General features: G+C 39.9%; 1 protein-coding gene and 1 pseudogene across 3 annotated transcripts in view; one reads left to right on the top strand and one right to left on the bottom strand.

The window, feature by feature from the left end:
* Positions 1-12939, bottom strand: part of LOC117715140 (murinoglobulin-1-like) — a 41841-nt gene extending 28902 nt beyond the window's left edge. For 2 of the 3 annotated variants that reach the window (XM_076940510.1, XM_076940512.1), the window contains exons 1-10: positions 12723-12939; positions 11381-11564; positions 10479-10638; positions 10314-10366; positions 8009-8029; positions 7612-7780; positions 7134-7218; positions 6041-6149; positions 439-568; positions 183-292 (exon numbers count right to left, since the gene is read on the bottom strand). In XM_076940510.1, the coding sequence (XP_076796625.1) occupies positions 183-292; positions 439-568; positions 6041-6149; positions 7134-7218; positions 7612-7780; positions 8009-8029; positions 10314-10366; positions 10479-10638; positions 11381-11564; positions 12723-12808 (1107 nt within the window). In that variant the 5' untranslated portion in view covers positions 12809-12939. The remainder of the gene's footprint in view (positions 1-182; positions 293-438; positions 569-6040; positions 6150-7133; positions 7219-7611; positions 7781-8008; positions 8030-10313; positions 10367-10478; positions 10639-11380; positions 11565-12722) is intronic. The other variant, XM_076940511.1, reaches the window with a different exon arrangement.
* On the top strand, positions 1937-2055 carry LOC117715141 (thymosin beta-10 pseudogene; annotated as a pseudogene).
* Positions 12940-18256: the final 5317 nt, after the last annotated feature.

The following is an 18256-nucleotide window of genomic DNA, read 5'->3' as shown; positions in this document are numbered from 1 at the left end:
GATAACCTTTCTAAGTCTTCAGTTTAGTTTTTGGAATTGCATGTGATGTACAAACTCCACCGCTAAGCTGAACTTCTTGTGTTGCAACCAATGATGTCAGACACCTTTAACATCAAGCAGAATGGCCTGGGTTGAGGTACCACCTTACAGCTTGACCATCTGTGAATCAAAATGCACCTTACTTTCACAAAGAATGGAATCCCACGTCTGAAGTGTGAATCTGCTTTCAGAAATATGATCTTGCTTGTGCTTCTTTCAATTTCACTTGTTTTGGATCCACTGTACTGCAATCCTGAAGAAGAAATTAGTGACAACCTTGAAAGCCCAAGCGATTAAAGAGAGTTGCTTGCTTTCTGCATCCTTTGAGTCACCATCTCAATGTGAGAAAGTGTCAGTTTTGAGAGCTTCATCTTCTATGTTCTTTGGTTACTCACATACCTGTCACTTCTTCTGTAACAGTAGCCTTCACATGATAGAGCTCCAAACTGCAATATCTTTTGTTTGTTCTGTGTGATTGGAGACTCCTGATGTTCACTTCTTTTGTTCTGCAGCCATTGTTGTCTAGCTTCTGTGTGAGATAGGCAAGGTAACATGGCATACTGTCAGACTGATGGTCTACTCAAACACACACATGAGGACTTCATTCAGAAAAATGAGCACTTAGTGCATGGTGTTCCGGTTATAAGCATAGAACTCAGCTCAAAGACTGGGTTGCTGTGTGCCATGATCCTGACTAGTTTCAATGCTGCCTTGCTTAGTCATCTATAAAAATAGTGATTATCTATTAAACATTAAGTGATATGTACTAAGGAGTATTAGATAAACTCTCAATTATAATGTATGGAGCACTTAACTTGCATGCCATTAGGATTTAATAATTACTTTCTAATATTAAAATAGCAACCACAGGCATGGATGTAGGTCAATGCTACATTTTACCAGCAGGCATGAAACTGTTGGCTTGGTACTTAGTGGCAGTAAGTAAAGTGAGGTCCATTTCCAGAGTGAGATGGTGCTTAGAAGCTGCCAGAATGTTGTTCTGTGAGTGAGAAAAGTCTTCTTAAGAAAGACTTGACATTATTCTGAAGAGTGAAAGGTCACCAGAATCAGTATTTCGTTCTTAATTAAATATTGGCTTCACAGCTTACTTCCCCTCCATTTTCATTGTTACAATTATTGTTGGCATAGTAGTATACATTATTTCATTGAAATCGCATTGCTGTAACAACTTTGGTTTTCTGCTATTATGTCAGTTTGTCTGGATCCCTTTCCCCTTTCTGGGCTGCCTCATCTGTCCAGCCTTCATAGAAGATGTCCCCAGTCTTACTGCAACTTGATATGCTAAAGCTGGTTGAAATCCATGGGAGGCCTTCCCTTTTCTGAAAGGAAGGGAGGAGGGGTAGGTGGATGGGATGAGAGGAGGTGAGAAAGAGGGACTGGGAAGAGAGAAGGGAGGGGAAGCTGTGGACAGGATATAAAGTGAATAAATAACTTAATTAAAGAAAAAGAAACAGAGGATATGTGACCAAACATGCAAGTATGACATGTACAAAAGTGTATAGCTCTTCACTAACTGCGTCCTAGGATACACAAATTGTCATAATGTTGGACTAATAATCCAGTAGTCTAGTTTTGGAAATGACTAGTGACCTCAAAGAGAATTTAAACAAGCAGATGATTATATGAATGCTATCAATTCAGAACAAGACTGAGAAAATAAGCAACAGATGTGATGGTTAATAAAAGATAAATAGTACATGAACCAACCAGAACATCCAATAAACTCATAAGAATAAACACATAATCATCAACAATAATCCAAAGTATAAATGATTTTTAACACTTTAATTAAGAGATACAGAGTAGGTCTCTTGCTGCAGAATGTGAGTGGGAGCACCTGGAGCACCAACTTAGAATGAGACTTGAGTTGTAAGAAAATGGTAGACAAGCCAGGTGTGGGAGAAATTGCCAACTTCAATAAGTCCAATCTGAAGAAAACCGAAATGCATGAAAAGAACACCCTGCCAACCAAAGAGACCATTGAATAGGAAAAGAGGAGTGAAATTTCCTAGAAGCCTAGGAGGATTTTCCCACACTACCTTGTCACCCTGTCATCTCTGAGACCCCACTGGTGATGTGGACAAAGGCTCACCTGCAAGATGTATAGCCAGAAGGCACAAGGATATACTATACGAACTTTGAACCCACTCGGGCACTTGGTTTGCCTTGTGATATTATAGAAAATTATTTGTATGATTGATAAAAATAAAGCATGCATCAAGGCCAAATTAAAAAAAAAAAGACAAAGCCTAGCTAATTAGACTAAAAAAAACCGCATGCAAGCACCAATACACACACACACACACACACACACACACACACACACTGAAAGGCTAGGAAGGGATAGATCAAGGAAATCCAAGATGAGAAGAAACAGAAATATCAACACGCATATATGATGAAATAGACCACTACAAATGTAGTTATAAGAAATAAAAAAGTCACTACCTATTAGTGAAAGGAGTAAATCAAAAAGAAAAAAGAGAATATTGAGTAAAGATGTTAATGCATCACATTTCAGAAAAGACATAGTACTAAACAAAGAATAGACAGGTCCAGGTACAATAATAATGGGTGACTTTACTGCTACACACTCATTAATTGATCAATTGGCCAAAAATTAATAATTCTCACGGCATTGTGTAGAAATTTCATCTAAATTTAAATAGTCCGTCTGGAAGGAGGTGTTCTTAGACTCAAGACATATACAAGCCTTATAAAACTCAGGGCATAAACTTAAAAGGCTCAAGAAGTTCCTAAAACTGACAAAATTGTAAACACACTATAAAATTCCACCATGTCCACCATACCAGTTCTACAGAGAATACTAAAATCAATACTTTGGACTGAAGAGAGGAGAAAGCAAAGCTAACAGGCTATAGAAAGAAAACAAATGAAACTACAATTGCTGAAACATAAAGTAAGATTGAACACAAATAGTACCAAAACTAAAATTACAGCAATCAACATGCACTTTTCAATGACAACTTTAAATATTAATGGCCTCAACTCTCCAATCAAAAGACATAGGATAGTTGAATGGGTTAAGAAAGAAAATCAGTCATTTTGTTGTTTTCAAGAAACTCATTTTCTCTTCAAAGGTAGATACCTCAGAGTGAAGGAATTGGAAAAGTATTTAAAGCAAATGACCAGAAAGCAAGCAGGCATTACCATTATAATATTTGACCAAACTGTTTTGAAGCAAAAATTGATTAGATGAGATAAAGAAGGACACTTTATTCTGATAAAGAGAACAATTAACTGAGAAGACACTACAGTTATGAACCAAGCTCTAACACACTCACTTTCATAAAAAGCATACCACTTGATTTCAAGACACTGTTGAAGCCCAACTCAGTGGCTAGAGTTGATTTCTGCACCCTAGTTTCTCCAATAGGACATTTGAAAAAAATAAACACAGAATCATCAGAAGTAAAGACATCAATTTATCACTTGGAACTAATGGATATTTGTAGAACATTCCACTGAAACACCAAAGAATATTTATTCTTTGTAGTAGTGAATGGAAGTTTCTCTAAAATGGATGACAAAGCAAGACACCAACCAAATCTGAACAAATACAGAAAAACTGAAATAACCCAGTGCACCCTATCTGATCACAATGCAATAAAGCTTAAAATCAACAGCACAAGGATTTATAGAAATTACATAAATCCATGAAAATCAAACAATACCCTACCTAATAATGAATGAATCAAATAAGAACTCAGAGAGAAAAAAAATCCTGGATTTAAATGAAAGTAATAGCATGACACAAAAGCCTTTGGAAGATATTCAATGCGAGAGAGACATAACTAGTTCTGAGTTCTGCTGAAAATAAAGAAGAGATATAACACAAATAAATGACACTGTGATATAAATCAAGGATTCAGAAAAAAGAAAGACTAATCCAAACTCTATCAGCAGAGAGGAAGAAATAATAAAAACCAGAGCAGAAACTAATGGAGAAGAAATAAAGAATACAAAAAATGAGTCTAAGAGACGGTTATTTAGGAAGATAAAATCAAGACCAATCTTTGGCACAATTAACCAAAAGAAAGAAAGTAAATGACCCAAATTTATAATCAGGAATGTGGAGGGTAACATTACACAGACATTAAAGAGACTTGGAATATTGTAAGTGAATAGTTCAAAGATATGTACCAAATTAATTTCTAAAACTTAAAACAAGTGGACAGATTTTTACATGCATCCAAAACACAAATGTTAAACTAAGAAGAAATGGATAACTTCAAAAGTCACATAGATTCTATAGAGGGAAACCTAGTACTGCCATTTTCCTTAATCAATACAGTTCATTACTGCACCCCAAGTTTTACCCTTATTCTTACAGATGCATGTGGCTCTCACTTCATCAAAGAATCTTATTTTTCATAAGACAGAGACCTTTATAGAGATCCACAACCTATGAAAATGCAGAGAACTGCCTAGGATTGCCCAACCCCAACAATACATCTCCAACATAACCCCTACATCGAAGGATTAGAAAAAATCATAGGACAAGGGTCGGAAAGGTTGTAAAAGATCAGAAAGCCTGTTGCAAAAATAGTGTCTTTCAGACACAACAGGGACAAGACACCCAACAATGTGGTTGTCTGAACAAGACTTAAACAATGGTAAAGCAAGTTATCCTGCTAATGTGGTGGAAAGGGGAAATTTCACAAAGCCCCACTCCTAGATCAAGAGCTACAGGGAACCAATAGCTGTTGAGAATGCCTGAGATAGATATAAAAGTCTGTGGGAATCAGGAGTCACTTGGCCCTACAGATAACATACAGGTCACACAGGCTGTTGGAAAGTACAAATGACATCTCCCATAATGATGGGTTTTATTGCCTGAGAAGCTAATCAAGATACAAGTCTAGAAAGAAAGAGTCTGGAATAGATTCAGGTGTGGCCTTGTCTCCTCTGTTGACAGAAACACAAAGACAAGCTTGTGTGTTTAATATTCCTGTTTTCTCTAATGCTTATCTGTGAGCACAAAGGCCTCATGTCCTAAACATTTCATAAGTTGTGGGTGAGATTACAACCTGGTACAACCACTACCCATATCAGTATAGAAGCTCCTCAGAAAATGGAAGGTCGAGGTACCATATGCTCAGCTGTCAGGAATCTACAAATGGATTCTATATCAGCATATGAAAACGTGTTCCCATTCATGGCTTGTTATTTATGTGAGTTACAGCCAAGTGAGTCCACCAGCTGATAAATTGATAATCAAAACCAAATAGGAGAATATTATGGGTATGGATAGTATCACTTTCTGCAAAATATACCAGACTCTAACACAACAGTGCATGTTTTCTGTCATATGGGATAAAACAAAAGAGAAGCAAAAGACAGCAAAACAGAAGTTGTTCCATTTGGGAGGAGAAAGGGTCTGGTGGGAGGAGGGATGAAAAGAAAAAGGTACATAATGAAGGAGGGAATCAAGTTCATGACACACTTGAATGAATATATAGTAACAAAGCCTATTTAACTTACTTACACTTTATACGTGCAAATTGAAATACACCTTCAAAGGATAGTCTATAAGGCACAAAAGTAGTGGGGGCTACATAGGAAAAGGAGAAGGACACATAAAAGTGAGGTCCTAAGGGAGCAGAGGCAGCAGTGGTACAGGGGAATGTGGTTAAAATATATGACACTCATGTCTGAAAATATCATAAACATACTATTTTGTACGATGAATATATACTCAAAATAAATTTGGTGGCCAAGGAAAGTTATTGAAATATGCCTTTAATAGTAGTGGGTCTCAGGTTTATCACTTCTGTCATTGAGGGGCTTCTGGAGATTGTGCACATGCCTGGCTAGTGTTCCATTCCTGAGCTACAGCTCAAGGTCCCAGACATCCTCCTTCAATGTCTGGGTACTCATTTCCTCTCATATTTGCTGTTTGCCTTTCTGTTAGTTAATCTTGGATATTTAAAACAGGCCTTAGAACTGATTCACTCACCAGGGGGAGGAAAAAACCATTTGCAAAATCAGTCTCAGAGCCAGATAGTTGTTGTTCATGGCGCATGAATATCACTACAGTTCCCGGGACAGGCTTCCCATAGGTATATCTGTCACAAGACACAAGATAAATTCACAGAGACCAAGGGTCTTTCTAAAGCAGACACCCACTGACTTCTCACTGATTCTGTGTAGTTTTATAATGATACAAGCATGGCCCATTATTATTACCTACTGATACTTTCTAACTGTATATGTTAAGAATTTGTGATGTAAATTAATTAATTAATTAATTAATTAATTAATAATAAAAAATTTAGCCCTATTAAGAACCTATTGAAGACATGGTTTTGTCCCTTTTGTGGTTCTGAAAAAGATTAAGTAACCAAACCAGGATCCCCAGCTACTACATGATGGGGCTGAGATGAATGGGGAGTGTGGGAAAGGACTCAGAGCTATTCTAACAAACCTCCTTAATCCTTTGCCTTTGTTCTATCATTTTTTAGTTTTTGAGCCTGTCCACTGTAAGGAGTAGCAACTATGAGCTGAGGTGTGTGTCTTCTTTGTCATTCATGCACATATTGGAAGTCCCTTCTCCTATGGTTCTAGACTTCAACAGAAATTCTAGTGGTAGTACAATGTCCTCATTTAACAGACACAGAAATGCAAGCGGAAGACTGAGATGTCTGAAGGTTAACCTTGGGTGGCAGTGGTTTGCTCTGGAGACAGACTGGGAGCTCTTGTTTCTCTGCTCTTTCTGTCAGCCCATGAGAGGACAGTGAGATGCCTAGATTGAGTGCCTGTGTTCTCTTTACATGGGTCAGTGGATCTTATTAGGTCCCTTCCTGTTTCTAGAGGCAGGAACTTCCTCACACAATTGATTTTACCCATCGATATCAGCAATGTATGCATTGAATGATTGCGCAGTAATCTATGCAGAGTAAGGGACACAGGAACACCACAGGGGAAGTATACTAGTGGGAAAAGGACACAACTGTAGCATTTGTACATATGCTTCAGTGATACAGTATTCTAGGGGTTTTCTGTGTCCAAGTACATTCTTAAGGATAGAAGGACAGAAGCAGGTAACTCACTTTGCACATACAGTCACATTGAATATTTCATCATGCAGAGAGATGACATTTGGGACTGTCACGTCGACATCAAATCTAGGAAGCACTATGGGGAGAGAGAGGAAACACTCAGGTGCCGAGTGACTTGTCTAGTTGCCTAAATGATCAGTCTCTGCCCAGAAATGGTGAGTTCCCCTTACTAAGGCATGTCCCCCCCACAATAACGTTAGAATGTTGAGTGGTTATACATTATGTCACTTCCTGAAAATCACAGGGGCATCTACTTAAATAGGAAAAACAAACAACAAACAACTAATTTGCTTCAGAAAAACCCTAGAACTTTTTGGAAGTCCCATGTTGCTACATGGATAACCTTAGCTGGGGTCAGATAAAACCCAGCCTTTTGCATTTGGAACTCTGTTTGTTTAAAATAATTTATCCTATGGTAACCAGAAACTTATGACACCCACCCTCTCTTTTTGGCATTTCCAATCCATACCAAATTCCATCACAGTGAAGGAGTGCTCTTCCTTCCGTCCTGACTGTTTCTGCATCACTATCTTGTAAGGGCCCTGAATGGGCTCTGCTGCCAGGCTGAAGGACATTTGCTTAAGCCCATTCTCCGTCTTAATATCCTGCCACTGTATAATTCGGTTCGCTTTTGGATCCTGTGAAAGAGGTTGTAAATTTTCTAAGTCAATAAAGTATTAAGTCAGCAGTGCATCTAGAATCACTGTGTTGGTGATGGAAGCATTTGGGAGCTTGGTCATATTCTTTCTGGGAAGGAAGAAATAAAGGTGAACTGGAAAATAACAAACCAGTTAATAAAATTCCAATATCAGGTTATTTTCATAAGATTGATTTCTCTCTGATTATGAAACATTTAATACTCTTACCTCAATGTAAGCCAGAGGAAACTGAAACAGAAGGAAAACAATGTTAGTTTAGAACAGCAGGCCAACCTGTTTCCAAAAATATTTACATTGTAATACCTAACTATCAAAATTATAGTCATGAAGTAGCAACAAAAATAAAAGAAAAGTGTGGTTTGGGGGTCACCACATGAGGAACTGCATTAAAGAATCACAGTATTAGGAAGCATAAGAACCACTGATTTAGAAATTTCACACACACAGAAAATTCAATAGATTTATAGAATAGACCATAGGATGTGTTTTCAGCCAAAATGTGATGAACTTAATATCTAATAACAAAGTCAATTGTAAGCCAATTCACTACCATAGAGAACTTTTACATATATTTTCTAGAACTCTCTGCGTCCTAGGAATCACTCAATGGACAGGGAATCACAAACAGAACTTTGAGGGACATCATCTGCAGGATTTCTCTGCTGTTCTGGGAGACCCGCCCTGAGGCTTTACAGTATGGAGATTAAAAAATTTAATGTTCAAATCAAAAACAATTTTAGTGAGAAGTGTGGTTACTAGTGTTAAATATATCCACTCAAAATGTATAACTTGGGAGTGTCCTGGGCAAGCCATATACACCCACTGTACCTCAGGCAGTGTCTTCCCATTTCTTGTCTGATGAGCTACAAAGGGATCAGCTTGTGTAGTCAATATTTACCTCCTGAGCACAGTTCAACAGAATAAATCAGTGCCTAACTCTGCCTAAGAAATATCAAGAAAGGGCTCAGTAGCTGCTCTTGCTTCAGAGGAGAGTTGTTGCTGACCAGGGCAAGGGGTCATGTTCAGAGCTTTGGTGGGTGAAGTGTTTCTGATCAATCAGAAGAAGTGTATGCAGTAAAGACAGACAGTTCTCTAGTAACTGAGCTGTTTCAAGAGGCAAGCTTACTTCAGGTGAGCATAAGCTTAAAGAAGTCACAGCCACTTCTAGCAGAGAATAAGGGAGCAAGCAATGTCAGTTGTAAGGGAATTTTAGTGATATCGAACTCATTTCTAAAGGTAAGGAAAAGAAGCCATGAAATGGATGATGAAAATATGGTACAGGTGTTCAAAATGGAATTTTATTTACCTATAAAAACATAATCACAAAACCTGCAGGCAAATAGATAAAACTTAAAAAAGTTACACAGATAAGGCAGGCTCAGAGAGAGAACGGTTGTGTGCCCTTTCTCAAATGTGGCTCCACACTTCAAATATATATGTGTATAATCTGGAGTACCCATGGAAGCAAGGAAACCAGAAGAAGGTCACCTGAGGGGGAATTCCTCACATAGGGGAGATAGCATGATGTAGGTGACATGAATGCACAGTGGACTGGGGGACATACAGAAAGTTGAAACAGGAATCAGTGTGTGGTGTGGGAGAGCTGGGAGGGGACTGTGGAGGGGGGAGAGGGGATCATGGGAAAGGGAGGAGGAGAAGGTGGGAAATGTGAGAGGGTAGGGTGGGAGAGGTGAGATGGGAGGGTGGGAGGGTTAACTAACACTAAGCATCTTTCAAAAAGCCATGTGGAAACTTATTACTTTATACACAGATTAAGAAACATTTGTTAAAAAGAGAGCATGTAGGAAGATACCCTGCATATCTAGATAATGTTGTACCTGAAGGTCCAATGTCATTAAACAATGTTCTCAGTACTAGACATGAGATACTTCTTCAATGAGGTGTTTGTCAGGGAGGTCCTAGAGACCTCCAAACAATAGTGCATGTCACTCTTCTTGATTGCCTGCAATAACTAGTTGATAATATTCTATTGTGGAAGACACCACACACCTTAGGTAAAGGGTGTAGAGAAATGAAGCTGGTACTGTGGCTTCCTCCCTTGCAGCCAAGCCTTCTCCATTGCTGCAGGAGAGGAGACCTCAATGGTCTCATCCAGCTGTATGAGAACTGTATGATGTGTAATATTGACCTGCTAGGTAAAATGTGCCTATGCAATAGTGGCATAACTTTTATGATGGCAACCAACTGATCTCTGATTAATTGAATCTTGCAAGATGGAGTTCATACCAGGTATTAAAAACCCAGTCAACAACACATGCCTGAGGAAGCCTTAAGCCCAAGGGATCAGGAGTCAGGGGATGCTTTTGTTTAGCTAAATTGTCATAGTGCCAAGTTTTCTTCTTAATAATTTGTTCTTATATTCACAGACAAATATACTCAGATTAAATGAGGAAAGCTTCTCTGCAGTGCTTGAAAAGGGGCTAGAAATTAGCATATTGCATTGACATTTTGTCCTGAAGAACCCACCAATACCTATAGATAGAAGACTCACCAACTCATTCAGGGGGTGTAGATTTTTATCCATAGATACAACCCGAAATTTAACTGAAAAGAGAGAGAGAGAAAATTTTATAATGAGGTTCAAAACACCAAGGCCTTCTTCGTGCCATGTTTAGGATGCTGTCTTAATTCCTTTGCCCACTATGGAGCTTCATACCTGTCTGTCCTGGCTTGTACACAGGCTTATCTGTTTGGATGAAGACAACACTTTCTTTGTTCTTCACCAGCACGGTATTCCTTTTGTTGAATTTATGTGTTGGCCCTTTGATGTTGATGTCAAGAGACTCCTCCCCTTCAGAAGAGGACAATCTAGGGATCTGAGAACACGAGAACCTTCACAATCTGACTCTCTGCACTTCTTAGATCACCTCATTAACTTTCTCTCCTTCAACCTCACAGCAAAGATGAATGGTCCATCAGTTTCTGTTTAAGTGTTATATGGATGGAAATACTGTGTGAGGGGAAAAAAGGATGAAAAGAAAACACAACTTTTTGTGTAAGTCAATGCCAGTTTATGTGAGTAACAGCAACACAGTCATTTTTAGGGGGTAAATAGAATGTTATTAAGAATTATCTCTAAGAAATAAAAGAAAATTAGCTCTAACTATGAAGCTGAGACAGAGAGAAAGGTAATGTATTAATGGTGGTAGGAAGTGTGTCTGGAGGACAGGTTCTGAAGAAGAAACCCAGCACTTAATCTCAGGATCACACATAGGAGATGTGGTCCTAATTAGCTGGAGAGCTGTTTCAAAGTTTATTAACTCACTAGCAGGAAGTACTCTGAATGGAGAGCCGTTTCTTTCTCTGTGCAGTGGGCTTTTTTGAGGGAATTCAGTGGGAAAGTAGCATATGCACAAGTATTGACTCTTCTCATTTTGGGGTGATATGATCTAAGGTATTTGTTTATTGGGGAAATGTTCTAAATTTCTATTGTTTTGAGTTCAGAAATATGATTCTAGATTAACCTTTTCTAGAAGTATGTATGGATATGATACATACATATTCACATACATGTTCATAAGTACATAAAACAAACCAGGACAAGTATCTAGTACTCACAATGAAGGAAACACAGTGGAACAAGTCCTTGTCAACTGTAAGATCGTCAAACAGCTGTCTCCTTCCCCACCGAGATATCAAGGAAGCTGTGACAGTCACTGTCTCATTCAGATGGTAGAGATGAAGGCAGATTTTCTCAGGGGTCTCAGTGTAGAGCTGGGAAGGGGCCAGCACCATATACTTCCTGGAAAGGAAGGAGTTCTGGCCAGCTGATGGCAGATCTCATTGTCTATAACTGGAATTTCATCACAGTAACCGTTATCACTCAAGTTTTCACAGCCTGAGATGGCAGGATGACACTGTGGCAGCTGTCACATTTTGCCACAGAGCAGGGTGGCAAGACAATTAGCTCATCAATCATCAGCTTCCGCAGTGATAACTGCCAAGGCAGGTTCAAATGGTATGTTCTCACTTCACTAAGCAGCAAGCACTCAAGGTCTAGAACGGTTTTATTTTTTTAAATGGATATGTGGGAGGAATAATTATTCTTTTCATAAAAATTTATCATGATTGGTTTTCATTACCATTTAAAAATTCTTAAAAACATAACTCATTACTCTGTTTTTGTTTTTGGGTACTCTTCAATCTAAGAGTTACAATGTGACTGTGAAATTCAAACTTGCATGATTCACCTGTGTTTCACTTGAGCAAGTGCCAAAGGCTTCTGTAGGAATCATTCTCTACCTCTTCCTTGAATTAGAGATTTTTGTTCCCCAAAATCTAGCCTGTCAACTCTATATCACAGTATGCAAAAATATCACTAGCTTGCTTTTTATTTTTGCCACATTAAATCTATTTTCAGAACAGATACAAAAAAACACACACTCAGCAATATAATCTTAATTATATGGTTATTTTGGACATCAAATAACAAATTTTACTGGTAGTTTAATTCAAGGTCTTTGATCCTAATAGGAATATTGTTTTAGCACACAAACATCCACAGGTTCTGATGTGCCTGAAGTCTTATCTGTCTCAAGGTTAAACCATTGGCTGCACATTTCCAACCAAGAATGCCAGCAATTTAAATGTTTATTTTCAAAGTGATTAAATAGTTTGAACACCCAAGAATGTCTCTGACCATTGGGATTTGAGATACTGCTGGTTCACTAATAAGGGGTACACTATTCCAAATCACATCGCACCTCAGTTAAGACACACTGGGAAAAAGAGATTACCTAGAATCATGTAATACTAAAGTTAGAGAACTTATATACAGTTATTTCTTAATTAAAAAGCAAAAAGAACTTAGGGAGGTTTTCAGGGGAAAGGTCTGAAAGGAAAGGGATAGCATTTTGATTGGAGGAAGGACGATATGGAAGAGGGCCTTGGAGGTACTCACGGGTCTCCATTGAGCAAGGAAGAAGAAGGCAGGAAGGTAAGAAGAACTGAAAAAAGGCACAGCTGAGCCTGTCTGTCCTTCCACATGGTGTGGTAAGAGGTCAGGAGGACAGGGCTTATGGTGTCCTCCTTTTTATCACAGTGTTCAGAGTCCTTCAATCTACAGCAGCTTATTTATGAGTCCTTTGTGTGAACAGAATGCTTTGCCCAAGGTTTATGAATACCAACCTAGAATATTTGCTGTCAATGTCACTGTGTTCAGTGGTTGCCTAAGAACAACTCAAATAAATTTCAACAGTCTCAGGAAAGGTGCCAGAGGAGCTGTGGATGGTGTTGGTAAAGGATCAAGGCCACAGTTTGAGCAGATTTTCTCAGTCCTAATGTCCAGTAAATCTTTGCAGTAGGTGGCTATGCTATGACTGTGTGACAATTACCACCTTACTGCTTCTATTCACTTAGAATCTAGTAGCACTCTCTGGGATGTCACCTCTCTGTTTCTCTCTTTCCTTATTTGAGAGTCACTAGAGTTGTCCAGATAGGAGATTTTAAGTCCTTCTGTCTCTGATCATCCAAGCATGTACTTTTATGGGTCTTGTGTATAAAAAGTGGACTTTGGATACTGGGCAAGCTCAAAACCTCACCTATTACAAGTCACTGTGCCTGAATCATCTTTGTTAGAACAGAAGTCCACAAACCTCATCTAGAAGTTCACTTCTATCTCTACAGTTTACTAGGAGGCCAAGTATAACCTGTGCAACTCGAAGTGATTGCTTCAAATGTGGAGGTATCAGTATTTGGGATGCAGGTCAGTTCCTCTGGAAGGATATTAAGGTATGAGTTGGGAACCACATTAGATTTTCTAGTCTAGATAATGGGGCTGTATATTTTTGCAAAGATCTTGTGACAGTGCCTTAAGTGGGCATAGCATAAGCTGAATCAATTATTGTGGAGGCATTAAGTAAAAAGAAAGAACATGCTAGAAGGGAATGTAATGTAAGCATGTAAGGGATGAAAAAGAAATAAAACTTATGCCAGTCATGATGGGTCACCCTGTAAGATTGTCCCCCCATGAAGGGAGAACCTCTCTCAAAGTCTCAGGAATTCATGGCTACCCAATAACTCACAAGACAACGTTCTTGATGCAACAGCAAGAGGTATATTTTAGGATCAGTCGACTGATGGTCAATTTGTAACCCACACAGGGACAGAGGAATTGACTCAGATGCTCAAAGGTTATAGGCAAGGGGTGGGGGAAGTGGGAGATTTTCATGCACATCCACATGATTGGTTGTTTTATATTTTTGAACATCAGCAGGCTGTATAGGCTGATCAGGACAGAGTATAGTTCCTGTAGGTGGATGCTTATCTAGGCTAGCAGAACATCTAGTTAACTTAAATTATAGTTTCCTAGAACTTTGAGCAGGCCTCAGGAGGGGAGTTGAGGAACACCAGATGGTCCATTACTCATTTGGACATATCTCTGTCCTTTTAAGGATGTCCTTGTATACTTTTTATCTTTCATGGCCAGCCAGTTCCTTGGATGATTCAACAGGCCTTTGTCTTATAACTCCACATTCTCTGTGGCTAATTAACTGGGCCCAAACCTGCTGACAGGCATTTTTAACTATTTAGGTTAGGGAAAAGGAATCACAGGGTCCTGCTATTTTTATTAGTTTGGGCCTATTTTAAAATTTTCTTTTATACCCCTCTTCTTCTTCTGAATAATTTTAATCTTAAAATATCTGTTTTAGGTTCTAGAGTCATCTTATTGTATGCCAAAAGAGTCATTTAACTATCGGTATATATATCTTAAGCCCCACCCTCTAAGGCTGTATTATCTCTGTGTCTCTAGGGTGGGGATATCTCAGGAGTCAAGGCCTGCTGTTCTTTGGCCTTGTAGAACAGTTGGTGACCTTGAGCTTGAGGGGGTTGTTTAGGTGTCTGGCTGGTTTTCAGTGGCATCAGGCACAGGTGTTGGTGAACTTCAATGGAGGTTGCATGGTCAACAGCACCAGGAACAGTCTCTTAGTAGCCTGAAAAATCATTTATCACAGCCAGCCACCAGTTCTCAAGGGCAATTTAGTTAAAGTCTTTTTTTAGGGTTTTGTTTATTTCCTTTACCTGTCCTGAGCTCTGGAGACAGTATGAAAAATGAAGTTTCTAATTAGTTTCTAATATCTCTGAAAATTTCTAGAAACAAAATTATTCTAGAAACAAAAGCAAGACTGCTGTCTGATCTAATTATCTCAGACATTTGAAACCTCAGGAAGATCTCTATTCTAGGCTGTTTTCTCCTAGGTAATTACTTTATTTATTTTAAGTCTCATAAGCATTTGTTTGTTGACATATCTTATACTGTCTTATTATTTTTCTGGCCCAAAACCTGAGGTCCATTATGTGTTTTAGATCTCTTGACTGTTTGGATGTACATATATCTCAAGAGTCCATCTGTGTATTTAGCCTAATAAGTCTTTTGTTTTCTGGGGAGTATAGTTCTCTCTTTTTGTGTGCACCATTGTCTCTTTTTTTTTAGATAGTAGTTGGCAGGATGGCTAGAAATCTGAGTTCCTTTTTTTCCTGTGTTTTAAGTGAGGCCATCTTTTAGGCCCATACATGGGACAGGCTCCTGAATCAAGCCACTTTATCTGTCCAATTATTGTCTCAGGCCACTGAGTCTCCTTCCTTCTGGTGTCCTGGGCAACGAGTACTCACAGTTGCTGGCTTCATCAGGGTTTCCAAGAGATCTAAGATTATTTTTTTGATGTGAGCAGTCCTCTCTCTTGGTATATAGCCCTGTGGACATGGGCTTTGGCAAAGGCATATCCGCTGTCCATGTAGATGTTGATTTTCTTGTCAGCCCCAAGTTACAAAGCTGTTCTCTGTACCAACGAGCCCAGGGTTGGGGAGTCAGCCCAGATGACATTTGTGTCGTCTACCACAGCAGCACCGGTTGTCTCTGACCAGCTAAAGAAAACTGCTCCTGTCTGTAAAGCAAGTTGCCTTGGCTCCCATCTGGGGTCAGTAGGAGAAGCCGTTCCTCTACCTGTGAGTTCTTGTCAGTTAGTTGCAGCCCATCAGGTAGGAAGTGTATCTGGGCCCCCAACCTGGGGAGTAAGTGTCAACCCGACAGAGGGTAGGGACAGTCTAAGATGACCATAAATAAATGGGATACCCAGCCCATTTCTTTGTCTATTACTTTTCGGGTAGTCCATGAATACATTTTGGCCCATCAGCTTGGGGGAGGACCCTGTTGGGCAGGTCCAAGCCCCATCTATCTCAATCGCTGTCTTCACACAGAGATAATACCTTCACCATTTGGGGTGTTTTTCTCAAGGCCTGGATTTTTTGACCCTGGCTTCTATTTGTTAGGGTCCTCTTGGACCCTGAAGCTGGCTCCTTCACTTGCAATGTGCACACTGGTCTTTTTCAAGGAGTTTCTTATCTCTCTTTGATTGGAGTCCCTCTTCTCTGCTTTCTGTAAATTCCTTTCCTGTCACCTTTCTTTTTCTTTCTTTTTCCACTCCTTTCCTCTAGACTTTCTCAGCAACTTACACTAAACCTTTTAATGACTTATCTTATAGTCTCTCTAACCTCTGAAGCCTTGCCTATACTGACAGAATGTCTCTTGTGAGCTAGTCTAGAAAGGCTGTGGGCAACTCATCTGATCCCTGTTTAACCTCATGTGCCTTGGTCAAAATTAGTGGGGTCTCATGTAGCTCTCTTTCTCAAGATCTGCCAATGGGGTCTGGTGTGGTCCTTCAGGTGTCCCTTACCTTCTGTCACATGAAGGTCTCAGTCACATCTGGTTATAAGTAACCCGCTGTTGACCATGGCCTGATCAATTGATGGGGTCCCCATGTCTCAGGGAACATTCTTTTTCCGGTATCCTCCCTTGCTCTTCACTCCTGGAGACCAGAACCTACAAGAGTCTTGGGGAAGAAAGCCTTTTATTGGAGGCAAGGGTATTCCTCCACTAGATTTATCTAGGTGACTATATTGGGCACTAGATCTAGGTGCCTGAGGGATCCTAGCCTATCTATTGCTTTGATAACTAACTTAATTTTTTTTTTTTATTATAAATTTGTATCTGTACCAAAATAGAGGCCTATTCTTTTGGCTCTCTGACTCAGGACAGCCTGTAACTTTTTGTAGCAGGTGATCTGCCTGACCTGCCTGACCTGCCTGACCTGCCTGACCTGCCTGACCTGTCTGACCTGCCTGACCTGCCTGACCTGCCTGCAGGCAGTTTTGTTTGTTCAGAGTTTCTAAGCTGGAGTCATGTCACGTGACTTGTCTCAGCACTACTTACTCACTTTTTTTCAAAATCTCAGTGCTAATCACTCACTATTTTTTAAATAAAAAATATAATTTTAACTCTCAGGTGAATAATCTTGCTGGGGCTGTTTGTCCAGCTGCCATGGCTCCTCTGCCAGGTTTTTAATCCCCTGGGCCCTACCTATCTTCATAGGTGGCTGGTGGAAAGCTGCCGAGTTGGCGTGGGTGGGCCACCCAAACCAAGGTGCCCCTCGTCAAAGGACCCACTCATCTTTCCGTTCTGTAGCAGCACTTTTGCACCGGTGGCTCCATCTCCCTCTCTGCCAGTGGTCGTGTTATCTCTTTTTAACTCAGGATGTTTTACACAGTAGTTTCAGTCCAAACAAAAACAAACAAACAAATAAAAATGTCAGTCAAAGTCCAAGAACATATAGCACAAACAATGCAGACAGCTCAGCCCTGTCACAGGCTACACATAAACCAAGTGATACAGACAGTTCTTGCTCCTGTCATGGGCGCAGAGACCAAGTTACACCATAAGGGCATAGAAAGACTGTCAGAAATCTGCCTGCCTCTGCCTTCCAAGTAAGACTCCAATAACCAGACAACGTAGTCGTCTTCACAGATTCAGATTTAATAGATTCAGACGATTTGGTCAGCCTATGCCAGACCAGGTCTAACAGATTTCTAACACGCCAGCAATGAACAACACAAAAATAGGCACACTGCCACAAGAGCACAACAACCGCTGCTCTATGCTGCAGTGGCCATTCTGACTTTTTCTCTCTGCCCCATTGTTAACACACAAAGAGACTAAAAAAAGCCTGTCTCAATCACCAGTGCCAGCCGAGAGGGATTCCACATCCTCTCTGGCACCTAGATGGACCCTCCAGACCAGTCTCTGGGGGTCCCTGCCCTCCTGAGACATCTCTCAGGGCACAGCAGCTAGTGACCCCACAGCACATCTGCCAGTTACTCATTTGTCTCCTCCCAAGACAGAAACGGTTTACTGCCTCTCACGAGACAGAAACAACTGCCAGTCCAAACCGAAAGTGCACTTTTCAGAAACCAAATAATTCAGACAGATGGGCACATGAGAAACCAAACAACTTACACAAACCACCACACAAGAAACCAGATGATGTAGACAAACCGGCACTTGAAAAACCAGACAATTTAGACAGATGGTCACACAGCAACCAGACAGAAAATCTCTGGTGAAATCTTACCTCCAAGTGAGTTCTTGGAGATTAGGATGGT

This window comes from Arvicanthis niloticus, chromosome 9 (genome assembly GCF_011762505.2).
Source record: "Arvicanthis niloticus isolate mArvNil1 chromosome 9, mArvNil1.pat.X, whole genome shotgun sequence".
In the NCBI taxonomy this organism is placed as follows: domain Eukaryota; kingdom Metazoa; phylum Chordata; class Mammalia; order Rodentia; family Muridae; genus Arvicanthis; species Arvicanthis niloticus.
The sequence above is the reverse complement of the archived record's forward strand: the minus strand, read 5'-3'. Positions and strand labels throughout refer to the sequence as shown.